Consider the following 19,404-nt stretch of genomic DNA (forward strand, 5'->3'; position numbering starts at 1 on the left):
TAAAATAAAAAATGTTAATTAACTGCCCTGGCTTTGCTTGATCGATATGAGCAACATATATAACATAATGCATACGTAGATAATGCATTATATGATGTGTCTGTTGTCAGTATATGCAGAAAAAACGTTGATGTATTTCAGTGTGTTTGATGTCATTAATACTATTAATAATATTATTAATAATAATAATAATAATAATAATAATAATAATAATAATAATAATAATAATAATAATAATAATAATAATAATATCATCACAGTCAGAGCTTTGGGGGCACAGATCCCTACAGGTAGGCAGGTCGTGACGTAGGCTGCCACCAGCCAGCCGTCCTCCTCCCCCATCCCCATCCCTACCCCCACCGTCCCGCCTGTCTCCCAGTTGCGTTCGCCGCTGCCCTGTCTGGCCGCCCGGTGTCTGCTCCGCCGCTCCGCGCTCTGCGGCTCTCACCCCACCCCGAACCCGAAAACTCTGCCTCCTCGTTTACCTCCCCCGGCTCCCGCACCCCCTTCCACCCGGTGAATGCACCAGCACCGAAAACATGACGGGCATCGCCGCCGCTTCTTTCTTTTCTAATTCCTGCAGGTTCGGGGGCTGCGGTCTACAGTTCGAGTCTCTCGCCGAGCTCATCGTCCACATCGAGGACAATCACATCGGTGAGTCGGGCAAGAGGGGGGAGACGGAGCTAGGCAGCTAGCTGGTGTTAGCTAGCTACCTAGCTAGTTAGCTGAACGCAAATAGACTCGGCTTTGCATTCCGCTATTCCTGCTGCTCGCTCTCCGTCGATGCTCGTCGGAGTGCGAGTTATTCAGCAACATTAGACGTTACTTCATTGGAAAATATTGCTTCTCTGTATAATAAGTTACCGGCTTGTTTTATCTTGCATTAGACAGTATAGTTACCTTTTTCAGCGGCAACTCGACTTTGAGGGCCGCGTAGGACTCATAGGTGTAACTAGCATTCCGACCAGGCAGCGGTTCCACAGCTAACATTGCCTAGGAATCGGTGTGTTTACGTTTTCAGGCCTGATGCCGGGCAGCCGGAGCTTTTGTCACACGGATTGTGTATTGAGCTGCCTGAAGCTTTTGTCACCTCAGGTGTCAGCGAGACGTCACCTTTTGCAGTGCTTTCTGATATGTTGATGTCACTTAATTACTATGACCCCATACTGAACCTATGTGGCAGACATGATAGTAAACAATTATATATTCTTCCACATGCACAAGCTTAAACTTGTTGCACTTATTACATTTTCATCTGACGGTAAACCCTGTGATAACTATCACCTGGTATGTATAGACTGAAAATCAGTTTACCCACAGTTTGACATTATATAGAAACGAACACTTACAGGGTAAGCACCATCATTGGTAATAAAGACAGAATGCTTTAGCAATTTTTTTTGGAGATTGGTGCTAGACTAATTGATTCACTTATCAACATGTTAGATGCAGGCACAGTAAATAAAATGTTAGTAATCCATTAACATTGCCTAGTTTCATGTGTGAGTGCTCCTTTGCTATTAACCTTATCTAACTGAGAAGCATTCACATGTAGTCTAATTAGTACTATGCAATGTAATGGTTGTTAACACTTTTTAAAGCACAAACGGTTCAAATGTTTGCTTCTGTTTTAACACAAAATGATCCACTCAGGCAGATAAATCTATAATCCTCCATAGGAAATTACAGTGTAGATGAATGTAGGGGGTTGTGATCCATCAAAACACAGGTTGATGTTCGCTAATCATTATTTGTGGCGTGTATCCATCCTCAGGAGGCTGTTTGAAGCGGGTGAGGCGGTGGGGTGAAGGTTTTGAATGGATGCTTCATTGAGCCAGTCTCCATAGCAACTGGCTGTCTCCAAAGGGGTTGGGGGCAGTATATTGGCTGAGTTATTGCACACCTGCTGTCTCACTAACAAAGAGCGCTCTCGAGCAGCCAGCTGTGGTGCGGACACCTGACGTGTGATGTCACATCAAATGTGAGACAGGATTCATGTGCCGTTGTTTAAAAAGGGGTCAAGTTTGGCGTGACTGCGGTGTGAGCGGTGTGATGATAGCGTTTTGGACCACCCTTCATCATAGCATATGCCCAATGGATCTCTTGTAGATTAACCAAAGAGGGGGGAAATTAACATGTTGAATGGCCATTTGATTTTTTTTTTTTTACACCATGTTGGTATTAGCCCAAACCAACAAGTAAACAAATTAAAGGATTGCAACTGACAGAAATTCAAGAACGAACCCTGTCCTTTCAGTCACACAGTCAAAACCCCACACTGATATATGCCCCATCTGGCTTTCAGCTTGACCTTTGACCCCAACCGTCAGCTGAGCGGAAAGGCAGTTTACCAATCAGATGTCTCGGATTAATGAGTTTCCCCTTCTGCTGGCTTTATGCCGCTGCTGGTCATCAGGAGCAGCGAGATCACCCAGTCTATCAATATACCGCTCCTAGATCAGTTACCACAGGGATACGTGTGACAAACGGAGCGGATTGAGGTGTGGGGAACAAAAGGGGGATGGTGGCATTAAGCTTTGACTCTCCTTCAAAAGGGCATCAGTGTGCAATCAACAATCAATCAAAAGATAAGCTAATTTGATCCTCCTACGCCAGACGTCGAATGAGCTGTTTGAGGCTTTGCAGATAACAGATGGCCTTGAATGTGGTCTATCCTACAGTGTGCAGACAGATTATTAAAAAAAGGAAGTAACAATAAATCAGATAATACAGAGGCGACAATATTTTGGGGGTAGCCAGATTTCGCTATCAGACGTAAACAGCTGGAAAAGTGAGTCATTAGGTCTGGGTGAGGGTCACAAATCAGTGTAGGCCTATGCTAGAAACTTGGTCATTACTACTGTGCTGCCCTCTTGTGGTAGGGCATCCTATGTGCTACATTGCCAAAGAAAACATCACATTTTCTTCTGCCTCTGGATTGCCCCCCCCCATGTATCCCAATTAACTTATTTCAACTCCTGTCTTCTCTGACACAGCACACAATAGCTGGCCGCAAATAAACCAGATGAGCCTGTCCTGATCCTTTCCGTGAGAAAATGAGCTAATATGTGGGTCTTCATTGCTGACCTCATTCTAGAAGAAAGGATAGCAGCCTTCCAATACATACCCACACTGTTTAGATTACAGCTGACTGCAAGAGGAAATGGGTTAGGTGAACTGTGTTCAGTGTGGTGTGTGGTTATCAATGGCTCAGTGCGGTGACTCTAGGTAAGGTCTGAGGAATGTAATGATGTCAGGCTAATCTGCCTCTATGCAGCAGTGTGCTGTGTTCCCAACTACACAAGCACATACCTGCCTCTTACCTCAACAATGAGGAGCTGGGAGGGAGGGAGAGGCAGAAAGAGATTAAAAGTGGGGAAGAGATTTGAAAGAGAAGGTTAAGAGAGGGAAAATGTGTGGTGGAGCACAGGGAAATCTCAGCCTTGTTTAGACAGATTGCACTTGTTTTTTTTTTCTCCAAAAAAAAATCAAAGGACAAGGTGTGACTTGACAAGAGAAGTCATGTCAGCATTTTGTTGTAATAATGCAGTCACTGCTGAAACATGCAGATAATATACCTACAGTAACTTTTATATACGTAATCACTCAGCCCACCGGCCTGGTTTGGCTGTGTTCCATCGTCTGCCTTGGCTCAAAGAAAAGGCACACACAATATGGTTACTCAGTTTGTACCTGTCTGTTATTAACAGGTAGGAAACCCCCTTCCCTGCTGTTGTTACCTTTTTGAGTGAAGATATAATTGCATAGCAGAGAAGGTATTATGTGAATTACCGGAGTGTGTCTTGGCATTATTTGCTTTGATGTTGCTAGTAGGTCTGAGCATTATTTGACTTTCAGGTGAAATCATTTTGTGGTGCATATGATCTACAAAGCTGAAACGATTAGTCAATTAACAGACTAGCTGATCGGCAGAAATAACCGTTGAATCATTCAAATTATTTTTAAGGAAAATTGCAAAAGCTCCACTGTTTCCATTTTGTCAGATGTGTAGGTTTGCTGCTTTCTTTGTCTTACATTGTAAGAAAGAAAAAATGAATAGTTGATTATACAGTGTGGTCCTACTCTGTCTGTAAAGTGTCAAGATAACTCCTTTTGGGATTTGACACTATAAAAAAACCTGATTTGAAGTGAACATCTTTGAGTTTTAGACAGGGGGTCAGACAAAAGAAGGCCCTCTAACCTGTCCCCGGCTCTGACTCTGGGAAACTGTGGTTGGCATTTGTCACTATTTTGGACATTTCATAGTCTAAAAGTTAAATCAAGAAACATAATAATTAATCATGAACATAATCATCATGTTATTGTTTTGCAAACCAACTGTAATATATATAATTGAAGTTTTTGCCTTTCACAAAGAGAGTTTGGTCTCATGAGCATGACAGCGGAGCACGTGTTCATTTGTATTCATTTTTGTATGTGGGCTGTAACTAACGATGATTGTTAATTGTTGATCCAGTAAGTTTTTTGATTGATTGACGGATTATTTGTTTGATCTAAGAAATGGTACAGACTACTAAAAACTAAACCAAAGTCCACGTTGACGCCTTTGCTCCGTTTTGTCTGACCAACCCCAACCCCCAAAATATGTGTAGTTTACAGAGACAGGAGATAAAACTATAAAATCTTCAGCAACCTTTTTTTGCTTAAAAAGTACTTTAGATAATAACTGATAAACAAAATATTTGCTGGTATTTTATCTGTGGACTAATTAAGATAAACTAAACCATATAGCCCAGCCCTAGTTGCCAGAATGTTTCTCATCCCACTTTCCGAGGTGTGAGACGGGAAGGGGCGTGTGTTGGTGAATATAAGAGAGTGTGTTCACCATACTTCCTAAATGACCTGTCAGGGTGTAGTGGAGCAATTAGTGGATCGGCATCCCAAACTGGAAACTACAGGCCCTCTCTTTTCACGCTACACATACATCCGCATACACACAGTGACACAGATTGCCTTTCGGAAGTCGCAGGGCCCAAACAGCCCACCAAGCACTAAGAAGTGTAATTACAGAGAAGTTTGCCATTCCCCCCCCACCCATATCCCCCCTGCTCCTTCTCCTCCTCCTCTCTTCTCCCTCCATCCGGTTGCCTGCTGCTCTAGAAACACGTTAAAATGCTCTCTGTGGCTTAATTAGCAGTCTGCAAAACAAGCCGGGCATTCTTTGCCTGGCTTTGACACATACACACATGTAAAGACACACGCACAGACCAATGCACGTGCACATTTACTGAGGACACATGCACACAGTGTTTATTCACCAGGGGGCAGCAGTGTACTGCTGGTGAGAGATGGATGTTTGTGTTGAAATGAGTGAAGCAGCAGTTGATTGGTTGCTGCTTTTAGTGACAGGAATGCTAATTAGGGATATATTTGTAGACCCTCAGGACTCTAAAATGTCTCGGACACGCAGCTCACATTCAGTGCAAAATGTAAACACGCACACATGCTGATAAAAAACACAGAGAGTAGGCTGCAGGCTATGGGCCGTGTAGGTTAATTGTAAAACTTGCGAATTAAGTCAGTGAAAATTGATATTCATGTAGCTATTGTGTGTGTTTGCACGTGTGCGTGTGTGTGTGTGTGTGTGGGTGTGTGTGCTCGCACGCGCATGTGTGCACGCAGGTCCCCTCCCGCTCCAGAGGCAGGATCAGCAGTGTATTAGCTTCCTGTCCTGCTAGGTGAGCGGAAGTCATAAAGCCAGTGAACATTTACTGCAGCTTTCTCTCTGCACCTGGCTAACTCCATTTCCACTAACACCCTGCCCCCTTCTCTACACACACATGTACACACTTACCTCATCTTGAGGCAAAAACCTGAACTCCTTGTACATCCCAAGTATGAACTCTGGCATTTCTTTTTCTGGTTCTTGTTCTTTTATACCTGGCTGTCAAACATTTGACTAAATGGCATTTAGCTTCCCGCCACTGTTACAGTGTTTTTGTGTGCATATCCTACTATATAGAATTTGGTCTCCTGGTTTATTATTACAGACGGATGATTAGTTGATTAATAAATCACTCTCTGTAAAGAGCCCTAAATGCCCGAGCGTTTTGAGCCATATTACACATTCCCTTAATACATTTTTCCTAATATTACATTCATTTTTTACACTGCTTTTCTAGACACTCATAGACGCTTTACAGTTGTGGTTACATTGAAACTACTTGTCCTTAAATATCCTCAGAATACCTCAGTAGTGATCTATATTATATCATCATCACGTTATATCAAATATCACACTCATCACACTCAGGGATTTTAAAGAAGCCAGACTTCAGGGTGCTGCTAGCTCTCACTGTCATGTTTCGGGATTCAGCCTTAGATGGTGGAGGTCACGTTGTGTGTGTGTGCGTGTGCAGAGAGCTCTGGTCTCTACATCAGAGCAGCAGGTAGGATTATTAAAGCTCAGCTATAAAATACTGTCAAAGACCACCTCTGTGGACCACCTCAGATATGTGTGTGTGTGTGTGTGCGCTCGCGCGTGCGTGCGTGGGCATGCACTTGGGGAAAAAATAAATTAATCAAAAAAGTGTTTTTTTAATGATGCATGCTCCTGCTATCCTTTTTCATCACCTAGCATATTCAATGTGTTTACCTATACTCAAATGTATAAGACTCTGGTTTCTAGGTTGTTTTCGTGTTTGCTGGTCTCCTTGGTGTTCTCCCTCACTGTGGGGAGTCTGCATTCTTTTTTAATTATGAGGTGTGGAAGCCTGAAAACTAAAAGGCTAAGACGGCCAACACGCAAACACACACCCAGGATTAGTTGGAGGAAGTGTCCAGCAGTATGTAGTTAACTGTTGCACAGAGATGATCCAGTTCTTAGATCTGAATTACAATACATCTGCTAGCCATTACATATAAAGCTGCAATTATGCCCCTCCCCCCCCCCCCCCCCCCCCCCACACACACACACACGGCATGGCTTAAACCCACTAGTTTTTAGTTTAGTGTGGAACCCTCTAAATGTTCCCCCGCTGAACACTTGATGGCACTGGTACTTCACAGAAGCACCCACCCGCAGTGTTTTCATACACACTCGCTCCTGTTTTCCAGGGGATGGGAGGTGGGGCTTTGAAGTTAACACTGCTTCCCTCAGGCAATGCAAGTTGCCTACTGTAGTGTTACTGACTTAGCAACTCAACTGGAAAAGGCGTGTGTGTGTTTTGAGTAATACACTGTGTACATTCATCACAGCCTGCAAGCCACTTTTTCACTCTCGGACAAATTTGCCACATTCAGACGATTCAGACAATTAATCAGCCTTTGGTGACTTTGGGAAAGGCATTTGTAGTAAATTAAAGACGGCTTGGCGTTGGCATAATAATGTGCCACTTATGAAAGTATCTGAAATGTATCTGCATGGTCTAGCATATTATGGACTAATACAGAGAACGCAGTGTGTGAGAAACAGCCAGTAATCTATTAGCCAGTCTGGCAGGAAGAATAGATGTATGAGTCAGCTACATACTAAGAGTATTCACGCAACATTTTCCCTCCACAGAGAGCAGTGATTAATCCAAATGTCTCCTTCTCTCTTCTAGACACAGATCCACGGGTCCTGGAGAAGCAGGAGCAACAGCAGCCCACTTATCTGGCCCTAAGCTACATTAACAGGTACACACACAAACACACTCACACACACACACTGCCATAGGTGTCCTTCTAAGTGTAGCATTGCTCCGCCACTAAAAGTGTGTGAGTGTATGTGAGTGAGTGTGCATACATGTGGCTTGCGGAGAGCAGCTCAAATGACTGTCTTCCCATAGTCACAGCAGTGACTCATCCACAGACCGGCACAGAAAACCACACAAGACAATCACTCCTGATTCCCTGCACTGCAAACGGCACAGCCAAAGGCGGCCTTTCAGGAATTTTGCATGTGTGTGTTTTTGTGTGGTAAACCGATGTGTCACGTCTCCCTTAATGCCTCATTAAATCACCCCAAGACGCAGTTTTGAGAAAGATAACGGTAAAACAGAGTGAGCTAGATTTGTTTATTGTGGTAATTGTTCAAGTGTCAAGGTTGTAAATGTCACTGGTGTTTACTGTACAATGTCGAGACGACTGTATAGTTAAATGAGCTGCTCGTTCAGCAGCTCAATCATGTCTTGTCAAACCTCAGACTTCGCTCTCATAGCACCAGTGCACAGAACAGCCATAATAAAGATAAAACCTTAAATGCTCTTATTATAGCAACAAATTACACTATGGAATGCTCAAAAGTGACAAACAAAAGGAAAATATAAATCAAACTACAGTAGATAAGATAAGATAAAGATAATTTGTTTATTAGTCCCCAATGGGGAAATTACTGCACTACACTCTGTGTACACACTTTTTGTTAGTACTCACACACAGGCCTGAAATACACACACATGCTCAGGACCTATGCATGCACTATACATGGAGAGATGTCAGAGTGAGTGGGCTGCCAGCTGAACCAGCGCCCTGAGCGGTCGGGGGGTACGGTGCCTTGCTCAAGAGCACCTGGCAGTGCCCAGGAGGTGAACTGGCATCTCTCCAGCCACCAATCCACGCTCCCAACTTTTTGGGTCCATACGGGGATTTGAACCAGTGACCCTCCGGTTCCCAACCCAACTCCCTATGGACTGAGCTACTGCCACCCCCAGTACAGGAAGTTAAGTATAATTCCTGTTAGTCACAACTGAACTGGGGTCATATATCTGTGGTTTTTGACCAGCGTTCCTTTGAGTAATGATACCATTGGCTAGCTGGCCTGTCTGTCTGTTCCAAGATCTCAGGAACTACTTTGGTCAGTATAGTGCCTCCATTTTTAAGGTGCTCAAGTTGACATCCCCGAAGATCAGATGGGAGGTGTGTTGGTAAAAATTATATTCAGGGTCTGTGCCTTGTCGTGGGAGAAATTGATGAAGAGGGCCCCTCGTATCATCACAGGTTCATGACAGATGCTGCTCGCCGGGAGCAAGAGACCATGAAGAAGAAGGTTACGCCCAAACTGTCCCTGTCCATCACTGGTGGAGTGTCCAGGAACAGCACAGCCACGCCTCCTCGCCAGACCAGCGGCAACCTGACGCCTCCCGTCACGCCCCCCATAACCCCCTCCTCCTCCTTCCGCAGCAGCACCCCAACAGGTATGACAGGTGTGTGTCGAAATGTGTGTTTGTGACAGAGTTAGATGGATTGCTTGTACCTGTTGAATGATTGAGTCGACAAAAATGACCAGTGCAAATTAACTCTAAACTTACTTTTGTTTTAAAATGTAAAAAGCTAACAATTTTAAATGTCCCATGGCATGAACACTTGACTTTATGAGTTTTTTAAAAACATTAATATGCGTTCCCCCAGCCTGCCTGTAGTCCCCTAGTGGCTAGAAAAGGCTAACAGGTGTAAACCGAGCCCTGGGTGTCCTGGTCTGCCTTTGAGAAAATGAAAGCTCAGATGGGCCGATCTGGACTGTACCAGCGATCTGGAGGTTTTCTCCCCTTTCTCTGCTTTGCCCACCCAGAGAATTTGGCCCACCCATTAAAGAGAGCGACATCATAACTTTCAAACGAGCAAAGTGGTAGTTGGTCAAGGCCACACCCCCAGCCTCCACCTTGCCCCCCCTCTCTCCTCTTCAAAAGCTACAGACTCAGAAATGGCACACACTAAGGAAAGCTCATAGTTGGACTGGCTCTAGTGGCTGTAATTCTGCACCCAGGCTGAATTTGGGGAAAGAGACTTCAGATATGGTATAAGGGGACCACTAAGGTCTATATAAAAGTATCCAAAGAGGACCATGTCATGGGACCTTTAAGAGAGGACCCTTAAACTCCCTGCCAAATACATGGACCTAAGTCTTCCCCTTCCTAGGGAGAACACTGGTGAACAATAAAGATTTTTGTGCGTTAATTGAATATTTTTTTTAGATTTTTGAATCAAGAAGAAAATGGAAACCCCAACCACTGTCTACTGCTGCTGCTCTGAGTGTGTGTGTGTGTGTGTGTGTTTTGTTTGTGTGCGTGTTTGTGTGTTGGCTTAGGTGGCTCCTGCAGAGAGCAGACCAGTCAACACTCTGCTAATTACATAGCAGATGTCATGCTGTGTGCTCACATGGGGCCGTGTGTTGCACAGCCCAGAACCAGATGTCCAATTCCAGCCCAAATGGTTTCAAACGTAGTGTTAGGTCTGGGCTTATACACCAGCATGGCTACACACACACACACACACACACACACACACACACACACACACACACACACACACACACACTCTTTCGACATGTGCCAGGGTGCCATCCATTTCCTCATGCTGAGGGGCAGCATTTCCTGTGAGATGGTGGGGGGTCAGTGGGACTTTATATGTGTGTGTGTGTGTGCGCGCGTGCGTGCAAGCAAGCAAGCATGTGTGTGGAAAATGCACTTAGCAAAGCGTTTTTTCCAGGCTGAGCAATGGGGATCACTCCCACTTAATGATCGCTTTCTCAGTGCCAACCCCTGCATTTTGACTCACAGAAGCACGTACACACACATGCACACCACTGCTGTTTCGTCTGAACAGTGCTTTCAGTGACATGTGGGCTGATAATGCATCCGGACAGCAGCAAAATAAGCAGCAGAAAAGGTTTTCATAATAAGTCACATATCATTTGTGCTTGGTAAGTTCCCAAGGCAAGATGTATTTTTGGGTATGACGCATTAGCATTTTTATTTATTTGTCCTGCTTGTCTCCATTGTGCCTCCAGGCAGTGAGTATGATGAGGAGGAGGTAGACTACGAGGAGTCGGACAGCGATGAGTCGTGGACCACAGAAAGCGCCATCAGCTCTGAGTCCATCCTCAGCTCCATGTGCATGAATGGGGGCGAGGAGAAGCCGTTTGCCTGCCCCGTCCCCGGCTGTAAGAAGAGATACAAGGTACTTCCAAACCATAGGACTGAGAAGTCAGCCCCCAGCTACAAAGCCATAGGACACTGTAGCTTTTGTCTGAGTATAAAATGTCTGGACAAAATATTAAAAACAAATAGCCCATAATAAATGCAGGATGTCGTGATTGGAGGCTGTAATGAAAATATCATGGTATATTTGCTTTGGGTGAATTTTATAACAGCTGGTAACAAAAACCTCATTCAACTTGTAGTCCTTGCTCTTTAAATGATCAACAGTGTGGGAACGTTGATCCATTACACCCTTTTCAGACCAAAACGGTGACATGGGATAAAGTCACATTTGCTGTGCAAATCTAAATGGGTCAACATGTGTTATCCAACCTGACTCCCCCCCCACCCCCCGATTGTCACCAGGGTTTGGTGTTGGTCAGACACTGGCAGAAAGGGGACTGTAATAACTTTACTTTAAAAGTTCCTGTAGAATCACCAAATAGTAATCAGTAGTATCAGTAACCAGTAGTTATTAATAATAATAATAGTAATACTAACAATAAGGGACTCTAGGAATATTAGCAACTGCCACTGCAAAAGCAAATGGGCATCCAATAAAACAAAAAGCAAAATGTGAAAAAATAAGCAAAACAATGATTATAAAACTATAATCACACTATAATAGACGTTGTCGGCGATCTCAAGCCCTACATATCCTAAATTCCGCTGCTCTCAATCTCTAACATCTAAACATGTTTGTTTGAATGTAAATTATATGTCATAAGGAAACCAAAAAAACTTTTGGTAAGTAGCTAACTATGCCAAGCAAATATGCATATTGTGATTTGTCAAAGCTCACATTTGATTCCTAATCTGTGTTGAGGCTACTGCCGGTTAGCATAGCGAATTGCAGACCCGGGTCAAGAAGCGAACAACCTGCATAAAATGGTTGCACACAGGTTGTAAATTACATGGTCAACATTCCCTGTCACACATGGGCTTTGTGTGTAAAAAAAAGGGTGTGTGTAACCCTTCTTCCCTTTTTAAAATGTGCCTCCACTTCCCTGTCTCTTCAGAATGTGAACGGTATCAAATACCACGCCAAGAACGGCCACCGCACACAGATCCGTGTGAGGAAACCCTTCAAGTGTCGCTGCGGCAAGAGCTACAAGACCTCGCAGGGCCTGAGACACCACACCATCAACTTCCACCCGCCGGTCTCCACCGAGATCCTGCGCAAGATTCAAGGCTAAAGCCCGGCTCACACCAATCACTACCCCAAACACAGCCCTATCCTGACTTTCTCTTCCCTGACCCTTTCGTATCAATCCTGCACACTACAGGATCAAGTGCGTGCTTTAAGTTCTTTTCATATTTTTTCTTCTTCATCTTTTTTGTTTGGATGTTACAATTGTTTCTCTTCTATCCACGTTATATCACTTGTATCTTTTGAAAAAAAGTGTCTTTGTAGTATTTTTTATTGTTGTACATTTGCACATTAGTATATGCTATCACGTTAATTGTTCTCTATTGTTTGACTTACATACGGTGCTAACTGTAAAAAACAGACAGAAAAGACTAAAAACAAACGATATGAAAGAAGAGGGGGAAACGTAAAAAAGAAGCGCAACCACGCCCTGCCCCTTTGTCTTGCTCGTCTGTGAGCGGGATGAAGTTGACATTAGTGCTGATCTGAGTTCAGGAGTCCTTGCGCTCCTTTTCCATTAGATGCAGAGAGTTTGCTGAGCTTAGATCTGTGCCTTCGCTGTAACTTCTGGGGGTTTCAGTGTGAGTTAAGTTATACTTTAAATAGATATATTGATATATATAAACAATAGACAGATATGTATGTGTACATAAAAAATATAAAGGTATTCATGAGCATATACATAAATAGTTACACTTTATTTTCAAGCTTTATTTTATATATATATATCTGTAAGTGTTTTTCTTTCTGTGTGTCCGTAAGTGTTCCTTTCATTACTTGTTTGCTGAGACGGCCAGTTTTGTCACCTCAGAGGTCAAGCTGGCTGACTTCAGGTGTGGAGAGATTTCTCACACCGCACCCTAGACATAAGGAGCCAAAACGCCTTTCGGTTTGACACTCTGACTCGAGTGCAATGTTTTACTGTTGATCAGTTAGGCTCAATGTATTAGAACATGGCCTGGGCCAACAATCCATATTTTAAACATTTCATCCAAGCGAAAAAGCCATCCATTTCTTTCACGTTTCCAGTGTTTCCACATTCAGAGTGCCAGAGCTGTGTTCAAGAGACTTAGCCGTGAAACCGGTTTAAGCATCATACTGTATTCCAGTTGCCAAGATCTTTGTTGTTTTGTTTATTTTTTTTCCATGATGTTGCCAACAGCTCTCCACTGCCAAACATTGACCATACCATGTGCCTGGGGAGGGGGGAGGGGGGGGAGTTGTAATTGTTTCACCCTGGAGGTTGCCAAATGTGTGGCAATGATTTTCATCGCGCCTGCAAAATGTGCGGATGAGCGGATGTACATCAACTGAATGTTTTCATGCATGCTTTCTGTGTCATACTGAGAGGAACAATGTGTGAAAAAAAGATTTGTATTTGAAAGAGATTACCATCTACAACCTGTCACTTGTGTGTGTTGTAGACAAGAGCATTTTAGTTCATTCTGTTGTGTGTGCGTGTGCGTGTGCCTGCGTGTGTCAGCTTCACGTGTGTCTGTTTTTTCAGCAGTATCCAAGTCATCAGCCTGTAGAGTGTAACTGTATTCTGTGTGTGTCAGTGCTCGGATCTGTTGTGTTGTCTATGCCGGGCCGCTGGTTTGACTCCTGTGGAGCAGGATGGCCGGCTTTGTTTCATGTAGCGTAGGAGGGGCCGACTTGTTGCTCCTGACTGGGATTTCATCATCCATTGCCTCTAAGAAAAACAAGAGCGGTGCAGTGCAGCCGCCGCGTGCCAAGACACATTGATTCATACCATCATGTCCCTCGTCATGCACAAAGTTTATAGTCTGCAGAACGCTCAAAGCACGAGCTTCTTCTCTTTTGGTCTTTTGATGGTACAGTGACCTCTGACACGCACACACCCTCCTGTCCTCCGAGCTGCTGTTGCCATGGAAACCACAGTGATATCATGGCAAAGAAACGCCTGGACTGTAATCACAATGCCTTTCAGCGCGCTACCCTAACAAATGCCTGAAAGACATCTTTGTCTATTCTGAAGCCTCAACACATGCCAGTGGACCAAGATCTCTTAAAATCTTTGTCTCAGTTTCAACGTAAATCTGTGAACGTACTACCCTGAAAGTAACCCTTAGGTAATGGTCTGCGAGCGGACGGAAAGGCAGGAACTTAATTCCTGCCTTTCAGGGTAGGGGAAAAGTTTCCGTGGCTGGGATCAGAGCAGAGACAGGCCAAGATGGACGGAGACTGAGAGTCTCCCGTTGGAGTTCTGTCAAACACTCATAAAACCATCCCTGCTTCACAGACACCACTGTCACCATGGCAATAGTTTCAGCTTTACACAGGGTCCAAATGCAGTATTACACATGGGAGAGGAGAAGCGGAGGCTGTGTGCACAAGGAGACGAGTGAGGGGTTTCAATATACTGTGTATAGTGAATGTATTGTAACGTGTCTGTTGTCAAGTGCTTTTAAATTATATTTTCGTATGTAATGTGGAGACCAATGTTTCCTTTTTGTATGGGGGGACAACAGGTTCTCATCAGAGTGACTTGTAAATGATGTCAAACTGTCTTTCTATATAAAAGAGAAGCTGCTTAAATGTAAACAGGAAATGACTCAAGTAAAAATAAAGTGAAAAGTTCTGTAGCTCGGACTGATGTTATTTCTTCCCTTTTCAGTCCAAATAGAAGAAAACATTACAAGTAAATGCATCAAGACAAGCTTACTTTATTCATAAAGATCTTTGCAGTACACACTTAAACCACCGTCCTGACATTCTCACATGAAAAGGGGCTGCATCGGACACATGACATACGCGCACACACACACACACACACACACACACACATTTGCCTTGTGATTACTGGGCATGTGCAATTTTTAAAGCCTGAATACAACACTGTCAGGGATCACTTTGTAATGACAGAAAAGAGACAAGCGGTGATGTGGAGCCCTGCGGAGACACACATAGAAATGACACTCACTCGTGATTTGGACTTGCACACAAAGCAATGACTTTTTCTTAACAGTTCTAACTTTAAAATGTAGAATTACATAAACAAAAGTGTCTGTAACTTAGTGTCCAGCAGTCTATTTGCCTAAAATGTGACAGTATCTCCAGTAAAATAAAGAGACCCGCCCAGTTTCTCGCCAACTGACTGGAAAGTAAAACGTCATTGGTCCATCACTCTTTCATCACTAAAACATTAAGGAAATAACAATGAGGGGAGGCAGGGTCACGACAGTAATTCACAGGTCTCTCCACAACTTATACTTATTTTCATATGTACAGTACATTCAGAATAAAGCCTTTTTTAGTGCAGATACATGAAAACGTAGTGCTGTTTTTGTTTAAACCCTCTGGCGTCTTGTACGTACAGTGGTACTGTAGTTTTGGGAGGAATCAGAGATCTCTTCCCATTCAAATAAAAAAAAAGAAAATCTCCACCACATCACTCTTCAATTAAATATACACACTCAGATGACTCTTAAAGACATCGCAATTATCAGATCTCACTCTGCATTTACACTTTAAAAAAGAAATCATTTTCTTATTCCTTCTGCCTTTCCAAGAAATGGACAATGAAAAGATGAAGATGTCTCGGGTGCTTTATCACATGATTATCCTCCTCATTGTATTTACTACTCAGTGTAGTTAAAGAACAGGGACACTGACGTACCACCATGCTTTCAAGCTCCTGCTACAATTCACTCTTTTTGCTTGAATGGCGGACATTTTATAGTTTTGTAAAACAACCAAAACAAATGCATGCACTGCCGATGGTGCTTTAGTCCCTTGAAGCAGAAAGATGAGCATGGGAACGAAATAAAAATAAAAAAGGACAGTGGCATGTTTCCAGAGTGTTAAGGACCCCTTTTAACCATGGTGTACCAAGGTGAAGGCTATCCTACTTAATAAAAGACCATGGGGGAGTAGCCGCCACAGGACAAACTTCCTGGGCTACATTCTTTCTAACCTTTGTTAAGATTGCAAAAAAAAAAAAAAAAAAAAGTGCTAATGATTGTTTATTAACAAGACATTTACTCATACGGTATGTCAGACTTCTAACTTTGCCCTTCACACCTTTCATTCAATCTGCTCGAAGTTGAGCACGTGGCCGTCAAAGTGCGTGAGGACGTGTCTCTCGAAGAGCTGCTGCTGACAGTTGAGGGGGAACTGCTCAGAGCACATGGGGCAGACCTTCCAGTGGCTTTCCACGTGCTGCTCGAAGCTGCGCTGCTCAAAGTGGGGCGGGAAGATCACCTCGCACAACGGGCAGCGCTTGTGAACACTACTGGAGAGAGAAGGGGAGGGTGTAGTGGGGAGACAGGTGAGATGTGTCAGTTTGGTTAGGATCATGATCTGGTAATATGTACATTTAGTTAAAATTAGACTATGTATGGCTGCTAGATTTTACCGTTATGTATATACTGTAGGTGTTGTGTTAACTTACTGCTGATGAAAACCTAACATATCCTGATTTTGCTGCTTCACTATAAAAGCTTTTACATTTCATAACTGGGTTATTGGGAAGAATTTATTGTAAATGGAATGTGTGTGCTTCGTTCGCGGCTAGTCTTCACTAAAAACAAGGGGCTAGAGCACAGCTGAGACTTGCTGTCTCCGCTGCTCTCTTGCAAGGGTAAACAAAATATAAAGAAAAGAAGAACGCCTCTCTCTTGCACCGAGTGCCATTTTGGATGCATGTAGTAATCTTACATCCGTGCGGAAATATATCCGATCCCTATCCTGTCAGGCGGGTCCCACGGAAGTGTCAAATGTAGACACACAAATGTGGAGACAGCTGAGTTTCAATCTGGTGCATCGGATCACAAAAGTTGCATTGAAAAGACGAGTGTAAACACAGCCTTTTTTTACATGTTTTTGACTGTCAATCCAGAAGTTCATGTTTATTTCATAGATTGATAGGAATGTGAGAATGTGGTTTTAAAGGGCTTCATACTAAGACAGATATGATAGTAACAAACAAGAAAAAGGACAAATTTATGTATCTGTAGGAATGAAGACTCAACACTTGCTGTACACATGACCACTTTACTCCTTGTCCGCTAGCCAATCTGGCCTCCAAGTCTAGCCAAAAAGCATTTTTATTTTATTTTTAATATCCTCACCGCTGGCATACGGGTTGACTGCCTTACTGGGAAAAGAAATCCCTTCTTCACCTCTCTTTGCTAATCGATGCCCTTGTCTCTGCTTGTGTAATCTTGTTCCTCAACAATGTGTTTTTATTTAGAACAGTCTAATTATTCTTAAGTATGCGTGTGGGTAGGCACACTACCTGGAGTCAAAGCAGAAGCTGCCCCTGGCTTCTTTACGTCTACTGGACTGATGATCACAGGACGGCTGAGCGCCATCAGCTGCCTATGAAACAACACAAACGCACAAAAAAAGATGGAAAATGGTGGCCATCTATCCGCTCATGGAGCTGTGTGCATACAGAAACGCAACCTTTGATGTTGTTTACTAAAAAAATCGAATAACTAAACCACTATAGATGGGTGTCATGGTGCTATTTAAAGAGTAACACACCCCTAAAATAACCTTCCTCGATAATCTCTGTTCAATTTGCTCAAAAACAACAAGATATAATCCGACAGACCCAACGGGTCTTGGGTCTGTCCCTTTTTAAAACCTCCCCTAATTACTCTTCAAGCCCTTGTTATCTTCGTCTCTCTTGAGCTCTGAGGGAGTGACAGTAATTAGAGCTTCATGCAAATTAGTTCATAGCTTCATCTTTTAAGGGGAAGCTACTATTCCCTTCATTCAGGGAGGAGGGGCACTCCAGAGATGGAGAGAGAGCGGGATTACCATGACAGCAGTTCTTTGGATGCTGAAAACACAAAGTGAGGGTTACGAACGCAAAGGCTGTGATCACAGTTGGTTTGTCACGCATTTGTGTTGCTTTGAAAATGGGTAGACAGTTCTCCAAAAGGATACCAGACCTATTGCTGTAGTGAGATCAATAATTATGTGACACTGTGATCAATTATGGTACTACGAAATGTTTTCATCAGTAATTCTGTCTTTGAGGAGAGAGGGCAGCAAGAAATTATGTTTGCATAATCTGATGCATATGAAACCTGAATTGATACAGAGACTCTGGAAAATAATTCCAATTTTTTGGCTTGTTTATGAACGTCAGGCAAGCCTGGGTCTTAGTCTGGCGAGTCGGTGCGTTTCCCGTCCTGTACGGTCGTATGCGCTTACATTTCTTGGCTCCTCCGGTGGAGGCTCCAGGCTCTCAGGGGGGCTTGTGCTGCGGGAGGGCTGGATGCAGACCACCTCTCGGTCCCAGCCTGGGGCCCCGGGGCCCGGGCTCGAGGGTGTGATTGGGGGTGCACAGGGAGGGGCGCAGGGCGGGGCCTCAGGCGGAGGACGGGACATGTGGTCCGGAGAAAGCGCGACATCCACCAAGTCTAGAAGAAACAGTAACACATGAGGGGGTTTGTCCTGACCACATTGCAGCAGCATATAACTGAAGGAGAAGAGACTCAAAGAGAACTTGAAAGGTTAATCAATGTTGTACTTCCTCCCACCTCTTGTGGTGTCAGTGGAGTAGGGGTTGCCGTACTGCAACTCAGCAGGCCTGTGTGGAACCAGTGGTGGAGGGGAGGGGTCCTGCGGGTATGGCAGGGGGTAGCGCAGCACCATCGGCTGCCTGATCTCAGCACCCTGGACACCAGCGCCCTGCTCCTTCTGCCTGGACACAAAGCGCTGCAGCTCCTGGAGGGGAGAAGGAGACCAAATCCTGGGTGTCACAGCACCTCACAGGGATAAACTACATATTGTTAAAATGGCTTTTAAACTGATATTTCTGGTGCTCATTAGACTATGCAATCGCTTTGAAAACATACAGATAGGAAGTCCAACTGCAAAAAGATGCCAGAGCATAAAAACATTAGATCAAACATCTATTGCACACGCTGTCCATTTTGCCATTGTTGCTTACAAATTCCTATTTCACACATTTATACTATAACTATTCATTATTTTTCTGTATTTCAGTATGATGTCAGATGTCTATATTTTCACGTTTCCTTTCACAGTAAAGCCTTCGCTGCAGATTGTTGGAGCTAAATGGGTAAACACTGTCAATGTGATCTATTTGAAGAGAGAGGGACCGATGACAATAGATGTGCAAAAAAGAAATTCAGTCAGGGTTTCCATGGCGCAGTTTCACTGTTGGAACCGCACGGTGAGGAAGTATCTTCAGCTCAGAGATAAGTTTCCCCTCTACACTGTTTCTGCCCTTTGTGATTATATCTGAAGCGAGAGCATTAGTTCCCCTACTCATTACTGTAATGGGTTTCGGACTCTGGCTCCCTCTGCTCGGGCTTTGCCATTCACCCCCCC

At 43.8% G+C, this 19,404-nt stretch overlaps 2 protein-coding genes across 5 annotated transcripts in view; one reads left to right on the forward strand and one right to left on the reverse strand.

The window, feature by feature from the left end:
• The first annotated feature begins 346 nt into the window (after positions 1 to 346).
• jazf1a (JAZF zinc finger 1a) lies at positions 347 to 13,066 on the forward strand. The gene is made up of 5 exons (XM_034891229.1): positions 347 to 654; positions 7,566 to 7,638; positions 8,941 to 9,137; positions 10,730 to 10,899; positions 11,939 to 13,066. The coding sequence occupies exons 1-5, from the start codon at positions 540 to 542 to the stop codon at positions 12,113 to 12,115; spliced, it is 732 nt and encodes a 243-aa protein (XP_034747120.1). The 5' UTR covers positions 347 to 539; the 3' UTR covers positions 12,116 to 13,066.
• A 2,246-nt stretch (positions 13,067 to 15,312) lies between these two features.
• tax1bp1a (Tax1 (human T-cell leukemia virus type I) binding protein 1a) overlaps positions 15,313 to 19,404 on the reverse strand; it is a 20,677-nt gene continuing 16,585 nt past the window's right edge. The window contains exons 14-17 of one of the 4 annotated variants that reach the window (XM_034891177.1): positions 18,588 to 18,774; positions 18,259 to 18,467; positions 17,330 to 17,412; positions 15,313 to 16,321 (exon numbers count right to left, since the gene is read on the reverse strand). In XM_034891177.1, the coding sequence (XP_034747068.1) occupies positions 16,117 to 16,321; positions 17,330 to 17,412; positions 18,259 to 18,467; positions 18,588 to 18,774 (684 nt within the window). In that variant the 3' untranslated portion in view covers positions 15,313 to 16,116. Of the gene's footprint in view, positions 16,325 to 17,329; positions 17,413 to 18,258; positions 18,468 to 18,587; positions 18,775 to 19,404 lie in introns of all 4 variants that reach the window. The other 3 variants (XM_034891176.1, XM_034891178.1, XM_034891179.1) reach the window with 3 other exon arrangements.

This window comes from Etheostoma cragini, chromosome 14, assembly GCF_013103735.1.
Source record: "Etheostoma cragini isolate CJK2018 chromosome 14, CSU_Ecrag_1.0, whole genome shotgun sequence".
NCBI classification, from domain to species: Eukaryota; Metazoa; Chordata; class Actinopteri; order Perciformes; family Percidae; genus Etheostoma; species Etheostoma cragini.

Coding starts and splice junctions, on each gene's coding strand:
- jazf1a (XM_034891229.1), top strand. CDS start 540: ATGACGGGCATCGCCGCCGCTTCTTTCTTTTCTAATTCCTGCAGGTTC. Junction 655..7,565: donor CATCGAGGACAATCACATCG/GTGAGTCGGGCA, acceptor TCTCTCTTCTAG/ACACAGATCCACGGGTCCTG. Junction 10,900..11,938: donor GCTGTAAGAAGAGATACAAG/GTACTTCCAAAC, acceptor CTGTCTCTTCAG/AATGTGAACGGTATCAAATA.